The sequence below is a fragment of the Curcuma longa genome, chromosome 4 (genome assembly GCF_044706935.1).
Source record: "Curcuma longa cultivar G26 ecotype Majalengka, Jawa Barat chromosome 4, ITB_CL_G26_1.1, whole genome shotgun sequence".
NCBI lineage: Eukaryota > Viridiplantae > Streptophyta > Magnoliopsida > Zingiberales > Zingiberaceae > Curcuma > Curcuma longa.
The window spans coordinates 9,588,787-9,601,130 of record NC_133864.1 but is presented as its reverse complement, the minus strand read 5'-3'; the positions used below and the strand labels follow the sequence as shown (position 1 = coordinate 9,601,130).

At 38.7% G+C, this 12,344-nt stretch overlaps 2 protein-coding genes and 1 pseudogene across 2 annotated transcripts; all 3 read left to right on the top strand.

The window, feature by feature from the left end:
• The first annotated feature begins 3,709 nt into the window (after nucleotides 1-3,709).
• On the top strand, nucleotides 3,710-5,320 carry LOC141828621 (cytochrome P450 71A1-like). The gene is made up of 2 exons (XM_074716074.1): nucleotides 3,710-4,558; nucleotides 4,679-5,320. Exons 1-2 carry the CDS (start codon nucleotides 3,872-3,874, stop codon nucleotides 5,288-5,290), a joined length of 1,299 nt encoding a protein of 432 aa, XP_074572175.1. The 5' UTR covers nucleotides 3,710-3,871; the 3' UTR covers nucleotides 5,291-5,320.
• A 1,730-nt stretch (nucleotides 5,321-7,050) lies between these two features.
• Nucleotides 7,051-8,245, top strand: LOC141827049 (uncharacterized; annotated as a pseudogene).
• A 1,682-nt stretch (nucleotides 8,246-9,927) lies between these two features.
• On the top strand, nucleotides 9,928-11,792 carry LOC141827941 (cytochrome P450 71A1-like). Its single transcript, XM_074715289.1, is given in 3 exon segments — nucleotides 9,928-10,820; nucleotides 10,988-11,588; nucleotides 11,591-11,792. Coding segments are annotated over 3 exon segments (1,512 nt in total). The 5' UTR covers nucleotides 9,928-9,929; the 3' UTR covers nucleotides 11,611-11,792.
• Nucleotides 11,793-12,344: the final 552 nt, after the last annotated feature.

Genomic DNA, 12,344 nt, shown 5'->3' with positions numbered 1-12,344 from the left:
TTTCACCCAACCTACTTATGGTTTGTAGACGTTGGACTCAGATTAGGTTGCAGGTTAGCAGTTCAGACCAGATAAATAAGTGGAGATGATTAAAGGTTATTAGGATGGTTTTTGAAAAAGTGTGGAAAAAAAAGGAAACTGATGTAGAAGAACAAACTAACATATTTTAAACATAACAGGATTTTTTCCCCAATTTCCTGCAGAACTTCATACTGATCACTAATCACTATACAGTGACAAACTAAATTATACAAATTTCAAGCCTGGACAATATAATACATTGTAAAGAAAAAGATCAGTTAAATCCCCCCGGCATGACATTAAATAATACAACAATGATCAAATTAAATAATACAACAATGATAAAATTAAGTTGAAATGTTTTGAAATGGATATATAAAAGTTTACGTCTTAGTATTTTAATTTAGATAAAGTATTTGTTTGTTTTTGCTGTGGAGGTGAAGAGGCTGCCGTAGCATTTCTTGTCGAGCAGATCCACTGCCTGGAGGTTTCGACATCGTCACCAGAAACTGTTGGTATGTGCCATCGCCCGTCTTCAGACTCCTGAAACCGACTCCATGAGTTCCAAGTTGAAGATAGTGATGAGAATGAGACTGTCATAATTAAATCAACTATGGTGTCTATGGTGTTCACCTGTATTACTACTGAATATGGAGGTGGCATGTGAAAAGCGAGACCATTGGAGGAGAAGGTCAAGCGCACCTGTGGCATGGGTAAACAAGTGTCTAATGAATTGCCCCAAAGATATCATTGCTAAATAGGAAAAGTGAAGGTATAAGATCCAAATGCTTCAAAATAGTTTCAACTCCGGCATGGAGTAATTGGGGGTGGGCGGCCCCTTGTGACCTCAAGAAAATAAATATTTATCTACCGTGGCCTTTTCACATAAAGTCTTCACAACACACTAAGAACATGCATAGCTACACCAACTAATGTTGAACTGTTTTCATAGTGTTTGAGGCATTATTTATTTGCCAAATGTATATCGTTTGCGACACCTATCATATGCACTTTATGCAATTTTAATCCCATTTTATCTTCAAATTTGAAATCAAGCTATGTACTGAGGGTCTTGTGTTTTGTCTTGTATTTTGACTTTTATAGTGAGTTACACAAAGAGAGATGAAGGGAGTCACGACAACTGAACCTTTATCAATTGTTAACTAGTTTATAAAAAATATTTTAAATAAAACATAAGTTGCAATAAGAGCATTAATTTTTTGCTTTATCTCAATGCAATCACATAGTAGACAAATTGTTCTAGGTTGGTTTATTGAGTAAATGACACCAGAAACATCATCCACCTAGAAATGTTCACAGATCTTATCTAAGCACGACTCAAGCAAGGTTCAGTTTAGCTAAACTCAACTCAAGTTAAAATAAGAAATATTTTTCCAACTTAGTTGTTGTACAACTGGGTATAGTAATATGGTAAGATATTCATGATTTCACCTTTCTTCTACTAATTGTTTTTTAATAAAAACTAAATTAATTGGTAGAATTGATCTGGGGTTTTAACTGAGTGGTCTGCATCTACTCGGTAGTTTAACCCATTCAAACCTATTTCTTAATCATTCAATTGGTTCAAAAATTAAAATAATATTAAACCGAAAAATATTAAATCAAAGACATAATCTATAATGAGCCATGCACCATGCCTAATCCAACATATAGTAGTAGCTTATATAATACTAGGATGTAGAGTTTTATATTCTTCAATCTGGCAAGGTAAAAGATGGGATGTAATTATGCTGCAAGAAATTTAACACCATAGGCATTCAAGGCCTATGTTAGCCACAGGTTGTTGACGAAACTGAAGTCCAGGCCTTCTACACAAAAAAAAAAATTATGTTCAACACAAACTTGAAGGTTTTGGGGAAAAGCTATCCTTGTTAATAGGCCGCTAATGACCAGGAGTAACTGCTACGTTTCTATATATCTCCAGACCAAAATCAAGTGCATTCTTCAAGGGAATATGGAATTTAAGCTTCTTAAGTGTATACTTATTTCTTCTGAAGAACTAGTTAAAGAAACAAAGAATCTTTAGTTGGTAACTGATTAATGAGAAGGACAAGCAAGTTGCTCAAGTGAATGCCATAAAGCTATGCAGAAAGACTACCTATTAACATATGCTGATCTGCTTAGCATAAAAAATGGTCAAACAACTTGAGATGATAATTTCACACTAAGTCCTTAATTTCCTAATAGTCTAAGCGCTCCAGTTTGTCTTGAATTGTCTTCAAATTTTCAAGTTTCTATATCGTGTGCTAGGAAAGCCTACAACTGAATTTAGATTAAAAACAAGTAGAACCCAAAGGGAAAGGTTTGGATATAAAATACCTTGTTAAAAGCTAACGACTAAATTTGACCATTTATTCACATATCTAAAAAAAAATATTAATCTTGTAGCAACCTGGAATTTCAAATTTCATAAAAGCACAGTAATTTTCTCTAGAAGCACTAATCCAAGAAACAATGTGCATCTTTTGCTAGTGATAAAAATGACAAGAAAATTGTGACAAGTATAGTAAACATTAAAGGGAAAAAAGTACTATGCCACTCGACTATGTCCAAGAGACACATAACCGGGCTAAAAGAAAAACAAATGTCATACTTATCACAAAGAACTGCCAACAAGTACAGTTAATATGTGTAAGTCAGAAAGTCATGGGATATCCAGTAGCCAAAATAAGTTGGAAAAAGTTTTAACTTGTCCGGTAATGCAATAGAGGTAAAAAATTGAGAGAAATTGTCAAAATTCACCCAAGATATCAACCACTGATAAAACTTCTCTAAGTTGGACAAGCATGAGTTAAACTTCTTAACAGATTAACAAAAGATATTCATGTAGATTATTGGTGTACATAGGGGGTTTTATTGTTACTAAGGTTTGTAATCGTTCATTAGAGTTTCTATAAAAAAATTATTTAGTTTTTAAAAGAGTTGTTTAGATCGATGTATTAGAGTAACCCAATAATATTTTTGCAAATACCCATTTATATTCACGGTCTATAAACGGTTAGGATCTCTCGTATTGGATTATTTTCAGGTTAATAACATTATGTTCTCGTCATTCATTCATCAAGAGTTAAGTTTTGAATGGTTCAATTTGTTTGTATTGCACCAATTAGTATTAGTGTCTAATTCCTAATTCGATCACAATCAGCACAGCCCATCAACATAAGCAACAGAACTCTAAACCATGTTTGTTTACCCCTGGGGCATGGTTGAGTTGGTTACTATGGGTCAGACTTGTTGAAGTGGGCAAGAGTCGAATCTCGATGAAGCCGAGACAATGCCCTCTCACGTAGTGGCCAACTACAGTTTCCCGATTTACCTCCTCACAGATGGTCATGGGGCCGATCATATGAGGCCGCTGGGATGGCGGATTCCAGCTTTTGCTGAAATGTTTGTTAATGCCTATGTTGATTACCTTGATGCCCATGACATCGAGGTGCTGCTAACGTCGGGTTCACCTCTACTTTCACTGGCAACAGAACTCTAAGCCGACCCGATTGTTTTGATATATTTGGCCAAAGGGTTATGTTAGGTTTATATATGGGCATTAAGATCTTTGTATTTTGATAACAATGACATTAACATTATTATATTTTAGTGTGATGAGACATATACATATCGCATAAATTATATCTTTTGATTAATTTTGTATGTTCGATGATAGTCTGCACTCCTCCTCTTCCTCCTCCTGCGATCCAGGAAACAACTGATCTCCCGACGTACCAACCTTCCCCCCTCACCTCCAAGGCTTCCTCTCATCGGCAACCTCCACCAGCTCGGCCCCCTCCTCCACCAGTCCCTCGCCGCCCTCTCCAGCCGCCACGGCCCCCTCATGCTTCTGCACCTCGGCCGCGTCCCCACCCTCGTCGTCTCCTCCCCCCATGCCGCCTGCGACGTCCTCCGCCACCAGGACCTCGTCTGCGCCGGACGTCCTGCCATCACGCCGGCCAAGATCCTCGTCGACGGCGACATGGCCTTCGCCCCCTACGGCGATTACTGGCGGCAGCTCCGCAAGATCTGCACCGTCCACTTGCTGAGCTCCAAGCGGGTGCAGTCCTACCGCGGCGCGCGGGAGGAGGAGGTGGCGGCCATGGTGGCGGCCATCGCGGCGCGGGCCACGACCACCATAAATCTATCCGAAATAATATATTCCTTCACGAACAACCTGATCTGCCGAGTGGTATCCAGAAAAATCAAGAGGACGGAGGGAAGGAACAAAGTTTTCGCTGAGTTGAACGACGAGAACTCGGTGCTGCTGACGGCGGTGTACCTCGGGGACCACTTCCGGTGGCTGGGGTGGGTGGATGGGTTGCTGGGCTACGTGGCGAGGGCGAGGAAGAACAGGAAGCGGTGGGACGAGCTGCTGGATCAAGTCATCAAGGAGCATGCGGATCGAGCGTCGTTAAATATGGACGGTCATGATGATGAGGAGGAGCAGGATTTCGTGGACGTTTTGATGTCGCTGCAGGATAAGAACGAGTTTGTCCTCGAGCCAGCAAACCTCAAGTCGCTTCTTGTAGTAAGATCGATCCTTCTTGTAGTCATTCTTCTGACTGACGACAAACAAACTGATTGAGAACTGATTGATGTTTCTTTCTTTCTTTCTTCATTGATCTATCCAATCTCACCTCACTTGCAGGATGTTTTCGGAGGTGGCACAGACACAACTTACATTACTTTAGAATGGGCCATGGTCGAGCTCGTTCGCAATCCTCCCGTTATGCAGAAATTGCAAGACGAAGTGAGAAGGATAGCGAGCAGAAAGGGCCTTGTCGGAGAGGAAGACCTCCACCAAATGACCTACTTGCTGGCAGTCATCAAGGAGGTCCTGCGGCTGCACCCCCCAGTTCCATTACTGCTGCCGCGAGAAACGTTGGATGACTGCGTGATTCAAGGCTACAGCATACCCAAGAAGACGAGGATCTTAGTGAATGCGTGGGCAATTGGTAGAGATCCAAAGCAGTGGGACGCGCCTGAGGAGTTCAGGCCGGAGAGGTTCTCGGACGGCACGGTGGACTTCAACGGAACTGATTTCCGGTACATGCCCTTCGGATCGGGCCGAAGAATTTGCCCGGGACTGCAATTCGCCGTTGCATCGTTGGAGCTTGCACTGGCAAACCTGGTGCATCAGTTTGATTGGGAGCTGCCTGATGGGATGGAGAAGGAGGAGCTCCACACGAGGGAAGCTCCTGGAATAGCAGTGCAACGAGAAGGGCAACTTCTTCTCGTTGCCAAACCATGGAGTGCTTAGAAGAGTAGCTATATATGCACCAGATGGATAAATAAAGATGTCTCTGAAAATGGTAATTCTTTTGCTATTTTTAGACTCGTGGGCAAATAACAAAAATATATGTTATGTATTTCGCCAGAGCAATTAATAGTAATGGATTTCATGTAACTATAGCTAGAAGCTAAAGGAAACAATGTTATTGGAGGATTACTTAGCTCTGTCTTTCTCATGATGATTATTAGTAGTTTGTCGTTGTGATTTGATGATTGCAGTATTCATATTGTCAGTGCTAAATTTTTCAATATCTTTAAGAATATCCCATATATGATCAAATTTGAAACCTTTTATGTATTTTAGGTCTTGTGCTAACAACGCTCTGACACGAGTTAACTACAAGAAAATAATTAAACATCAATTATAAAAGCAATACTATTAATGAACTTAGACTTTGATTATAAAATTTAGATGGTTTAAAATAAATATGAGCATAACAACTTACAATATCTTGTTCAGATGCTCCACTTGGATTCAAATGTTCGATTTGTCGTATGCAATCTTTCATTTTTAATAATGCATGCACCAAGCATAAGAAGCATCCTTTTTTACAAAGATCTTGGCAGTCGGCTACAATGTTTAAAATTCAGATCTGCATAATACTCTTTTTCAATTCTAGCCCATAATTGATCCTTCAACTGGTTGATTTCTATGATTGGATTTTGTGAAATATGAAGGTAAACATGACATAAGTGTCTATCTTCTTCAATTGAGTATATATGAAGCTTATCGGAAGGTGGGGGTTGAACTCATTTTGAAAGAATTGAGTATCATAAAAAAAAGATAATTAATTTAGATATTCAATATGCAACTAAAAAGTAATTGATTTGATTTCAAAGAAAATTTTCACGTACCGCCAACATAAATCCAACTCAATTCTCTAAATTCTAGTACCACAATAGGTCATCAACATAGCTCATCATTTGAAGAAAATAATACTCTCAAAAATATTGTTGACATAGGATGTGTTATACCAATATCTGATAAGCCATTATATAGGAAAAAAGTATGAATATAAAATTATACAAATTTTGTCCAAATATGTTCATTGTCAGGTCATATCATCTGCATAAAAAAAGTATGTTCAGTGCCAAGTCACGTCGCCTGCCTAACTTGGTCCGATGTTGTTATTGTCGTGTCATGTCATTTATGCAATTTTGTCCAAATGTGTTCATTGTTAGGTTATGACATTTGCACAAAAAAAATGTTCAATGCCAGGTCACATCGCCTGCCTAACTTAGCCTGATGTTGTCATTGTTGTGTTATGTCATTTGTATAATTTTGTCCAAATGTGTTCATTGTTAGGTCATGTCATATGTAAAAAAAATGTATTAAGTGTCAGGTCACGTCGCTCGCCTAACTTGGCTCGATATTGTCACTATTGTGTCATGTCATCTGTACAATTTTGTCCAAATGCGTTCATTGTTAAGTCATGTCATCTGCACATAAAAAAATATGTGTGTTCAGTGCCAGATCACATCGCCTGCTAAACTTGTCCCAATATTGTCATTGTTGTGTCATGTCATCGGTGTAATTTTTATCCAAATGTATTCATTGTTAGGTCACGTCATATGTGGAAAAAAAGTGAAGATATAACTTACATTACAAGTATATACCCCATAAGCAGCATACACCTCATTCATTCAATTATCTCAAAAAATAGATACCACCAATGAAGTTCATCAAATTTATTATTTTCAAGCTCTGATGACGATAACTATGTGGAAATGTTTGCTGCAACACAGTTTGGCGCAACACAACAACTGATCTCTCAGGTGATTTCTATCAATAGTAAAATTATCTTGAATTATCTCAACGAAGAAAACAGTCAACGCATGCATCGAGGCTCAATTCCTGATCACAATGTGATCAATCGTAATCGTGAAGCTGCTGATCATAATCTATTCAATGATTATTTCATCGAAAAATGCCTTGTATAATGATGCAATGTTTCAAAGAAGATTTCGAATGGGGCAAAATTTATTTATGCGTATCTATGATGCTGTTAGTAATCATGACAACTATTTTATACAGAAAAGAGATGGGCTTGGAAGACTTGGTTTATCCGGCTTACAAAAAGTAACAGCTGCATTTCGGATATTGGCGTATGGTCTAGCAGCAGATGCTACTGATGAGTACATTAAAATAGTAGAATCGACTGCCATTGAAAGTGTGAAACGATTTTGTCATGTTGTTGTTGAAGCTTTTGGAGGGCAGTACTTATGATCTCCAAATGCTCAGGATGTTGCTAGTCTACTCCAGATTGGCGAGCAATGTGGTTTTTCAGGTATGTTAGGTAGCCTAGATTATATGCATTGGAGGTGAAAAAATTGTCCAACTACATGGGCAAGATAATATTCTGGTCGTAGTGGAAAACCAACAATTATTCTGGAAGCTGTAGCTGATTTTGATCTATGGATCTGACATGCGTATTTTTGATTTTCTGGATAGAATAATGATATTAATGTGCTTGAGTCTTCTCATCTTTTTGCTAATCTTGCTGAAGGTATTACTATTCCTGCTCATTACGTCATTCAAGGAAAAGAGTATAATATGGGTTATTATTTAGCTGATGGTATATATCCCAAATGGTCAACACTGATTCAAACGATTCATGATCCACGAGGTAGAAAGAATAAATTATTTGCAATGAAGCAAGAAGCATGTAGAAAGGATGTTGAGTGAGCATTTGGCGTGCTCCAATCACGCTTTGCAATTATTACAAGACCTTTACGTTTTTGGTAGAAAAATATTTTACATGATATAATGACATCATACATTATTATGCATAATATGATAATTGAAGATGAACGTGATTTAAATGCACCAATCGTGGAACACTTCGAGGTGCCAACTCCAGATGTTGAGCCAACAGTAGATGATCGTACTCGGTTTGAAGATTTTTTAGTTCAATACAAATAAATCAAAGACAAAGAAGCTCATATTGCTCTGCGAAATTCATTAATTGATCATATATGGGAATAATATAGTAAATTTTGAATGTTAAATTCCCATAATATTGTATTTTTAATTAAGTGTCATTGTCTATTTTATATTAGTAATATATTTTATCTTAATTGTGTGTGATTTTATAATATTTTTAAAATATATTTATGTCTGAATAATTATATAATAAATATTAAAAATAAAAATTATAATAATTATAAATATGAAAAATTAACTTATTAAATATAAATGAAATATTAATTTTAAATATAATAATTATCATAAATTAATTATTAAATTAAAATATATATCGATAATTAAATTATAAATAAATGAATAAGAATAAATAGAATATTTTTTTAAAAAAAAAGTTTAATGTGAAATGGTGTGAATGGGTTGGAGCTGAAATAATATTGGATGTTGAAATTGTATCATTTTGATGTGAAAGTGATACTAAATTTGGTAATGTAGGTAAGAGATGGAAAGAGGAAGTAGAATTTCTCTTACGATGCTTGGAGTGTGTCAACTCCGTGTGAACATTTGCTAGGTCGTTTTACACTATACTTCCACATGTGTCATTATGTCAGTGCGACAAAGCCCGCCGCAAGGACCACATATGCAAGCGGACGTCTTTCCCAGTACGTCGGCCAAGATCCTCCTCCACGACAACAGGACCGTCACCCTCTTATGCCCATACGTGGATTACGATCCACACAATAATTACTTATATTATATTTATATTTTCTATATATTATAAAAGATTATTTTTCTATTTTCTCTCTCTCTCTCTCTTTTGCATTACTCAACAGTCGGCTAACAAATACAACTTATTAGAGCATCTCCAATGGATGCCCTATTCCACCATTTTGGTGTAAAAAATTAAACACCAAATAAACTCCAATGGATACCTCAAATTTGGCACAATTTTGGTGCAAGTGAACAGTGTAGCACCATCTTGGTGCTGCACTATTCACTTACACCAAAATAGTGCAAGTAATTATTTATTTTAAATAAATATATTATAATATTTAATCTATATTTAAAATATTATTAAATATTATAAATTAATATTATTTAATTAAATTAATTTCCTTTTGTAAATTTATATATTATAAATTTATATTAGTTATTATCTTTGAATAATAACTTGTCTACTAAATTATTTCCACCATAATTAAAAAGGAAGATACTAATATTTATTTTATTGTAATTAAAAATATAATATTATAAAAAATGAGTTATTATGTACCATAAAAATATTAATTTTAATAATAATTATGATCACAATAAAAATATTTAACAAATTAATATGTATGTTGAAATTAATATATATGTTAAATAATAAATTATAAGATGAAAAATAGAATATTTTAAGGAATATTCCTTTTAGTGTAGATTTGGTGTGCATTGATTGGAATTGAAAAAAAAATTTGGTGTTGTAATGACACTAAATTGGTGTTGAAAATGTACCAAAATGGATTTTGTGGTTATAGATGGTCTTTAAAACAATGATTTCCGATCATATTTTTTTAGTTTTAATTTTTTGTGGATTGGATGAAGAAACAGCCAACAGATATATGTTGATGAGAAAAAGTACTATAAATACCAAGGAGAAGTGTAAAAGTGAGCAATTCCTCCAGTCCATCAGCAGCGCAGCTACATGGATTTCTTCTCTCTCTTCTTCCTTCTTCCCCTCACGTCTCTCCTCCTCTTCTTCCTCCTACTGCGATCCAGGAAACAACTGATCTCCCGACGTACCAACCTTCCCCCCTCACCTCCACGGCTTCCTCTCATCGGCAACCTCCACCAGCTCGGCCCCCTCCTCCACCAGTCCCTCGCCGCCCTCTCCAGCCGCCACGGCCCCCTCATGCTTCTGCACCTCGGCCGCGTCCCCACCCTCGTCGTCTCCTCCCCCGATGCCGCCTGCGACGTCCTCCGCCACCAGGACCTCGTCTGCGCCGGACGTCCTGCCATCACGCCGGCCAAGATCCTCCTCGACGGCGACATCGCCTTCGCCCCCTACGGCGATTACTGGCGGCAGCTCCGCAAGATCTGCACCGTCCACTTGCTGAGCTCCAAGCGGGTGCAGTCCTACCGCGGCGCGCGGGAGGAGGAGGTGGTGGCCATGGTGGCGGCCATCGCGGAGCGGCCCACGACCGCCATAAATCTATCCGAAATAATATATTCCTTCACGAACAACCTGATCTGCCGAGTGGTATCGGGAAAAATCAAGAGGACGGAGGGGAGGAACAAAGTTTTCGCTGAGTTGATCGACGAGAACTCGGTGCTGTTGACGGCGGTGTACCTCGGGGACCACTTCCGGTGGCTGGGGTGGGTGGATGGGTTGCTGGGCTACGTGGCGAGGGCGAGGAAGAACAGGAAGCGGTGGGACGAGCTGCTGGATCAAGTCATCAAGGAGCATGCGGATCGAGCGTCGTCAAATATGGACGGTGATGAGAAGGAGGAGCAGGATTTCGTGGACGTTTTGATGTCGCTGCAGGATAAGAACGAGTTTGTCCTCGAGCCAGCAAAACTCAAGTCGCTTCTTGTAGTAAGATCGATCCTTCTTGTAGTCATTTTTCTGACTGACGACACAAACGAGAACTGATTGAATTGTTTAATTCACTCTGTTTTTTTGTAATGTTTGTTTCTTTCTTTCTTCATCGATCTATCCATTTTCATCTCACCTCTTTTCCTCATTCCTTGAAACACTTGCAGGATGTTTTCGGAGGTGGCACAGACACGACTTACATTACTTTGGAATGGGCCATGGTCGAGCTCGTTCGCAATCCTCCCGTTATGCAGAAATTGCAAGACGAAGTGAGAAGGATAGCGAGCAGAAAGGGCCTTGTCGGAGAGGAAGACCTCCACCAAATGACCTACTTGCTGGCAGTCATCAAGGAGGTCCTGCGGCTGCACCCCCCAGTTCCATTACTGCTGCCGCGAGAAACGTTGGATGACTGCGTGATTCAAGGCTACAGCATACCCAAGAAGACGAGGATCTTAGTGAATGCGTGGGCAATTGGTAGAGATCCAAAGCAGTGGGACGCGCCTGAGGAGTTCAGGCCGGAGAGGTTCTCGGACGGCACGGTGGACTTCAACGGAACTGATTTCCGGTACATGCCCTTCGGATCGGGCCGAAGAATTTGCCCGGGACTGCAATTCGCCGTTGCATCGTTGGAGCTTGCACTGGCAAACCTGGTGCATCAGTTTGATTGGGAGCTGCCTGATGGGATGGAGAAGGAGGAGCTCCACACGAGGGAAGCTCCTGGAATAGCAGCGCAACGAGAAGGGCAACTTCTTCTCGTTGCCAAACCATGGAGGAGTGCTTAGAAGAGTAGCTATGCACCAGATGGATAAATAAATTAAAGATGTCCTGTGAAAATGGTGATTCTTTTGCTATTTTCAGACTCGTGGGCAAATAACAAAAATATATGTTATGTATTTCGCCAAAGCAATTAATAGTAATGGATTTCATGTAACTCTTGGTTTTTTCTAAGGTTGATTTGAGTTCTATCTCAAATATGGTGCATAGCCGTGTCTTTTCCTTTGTCCATTTTGGTGTTCATCTTAGTTTCATCTCAATTAGGTTGATGTTTTGAGGTTGAGGCTTTTCTTACTCCGTAAATTCTATCTATGCTTTGATCACTAAACATTTACAAATCTATTACCCCGGTCAGGGCAATGGTCATTACCCCAAGTCATGGTTCTTATGATTCATAAATAAAAAAAGATAATTAATTAGATATTCAGTTCTTATGATTCAAGTAACCGATTTGATTTCACAAGCCACCAAATAAATCCAACTCCATACTCTAAGTTCTATACCTCTCACCACAATAGATCATAGACGTGGCTCATGATCCTTGCCTGGTCCCTCTAATCATCATTTCTAGTAATTGCATTTACAGCAATGGCTAGAAGTAATTGCCATCGAGATAGAATTAATGGCTGAAATGGTCAAATGATTCTAGCTTTCTTAGAGATCACGACCACTATCTCCACACACGTATCTCTCAATGGCTGAAATGGTCAAATGATTCTAGGTTTCTTAGAGATCACGACCACTATCTCC

Coding starts and splice junctions, on each gene's coding strand:
- LOC141828621 (XM_074716074.1), top strand. CDS start 3,872: ATGCTTCTGCACCTCGGCCGCGTCCCCACCCTCGTCGTCTCCTCCCCC. Junction 4,559..4,678: donor ACCTCAAGTCGCTTCTTGTA/GTAAGATCGATC, acceptor CCTCACTTGCAG/GATGTTTTCGGAGGTGGCAC.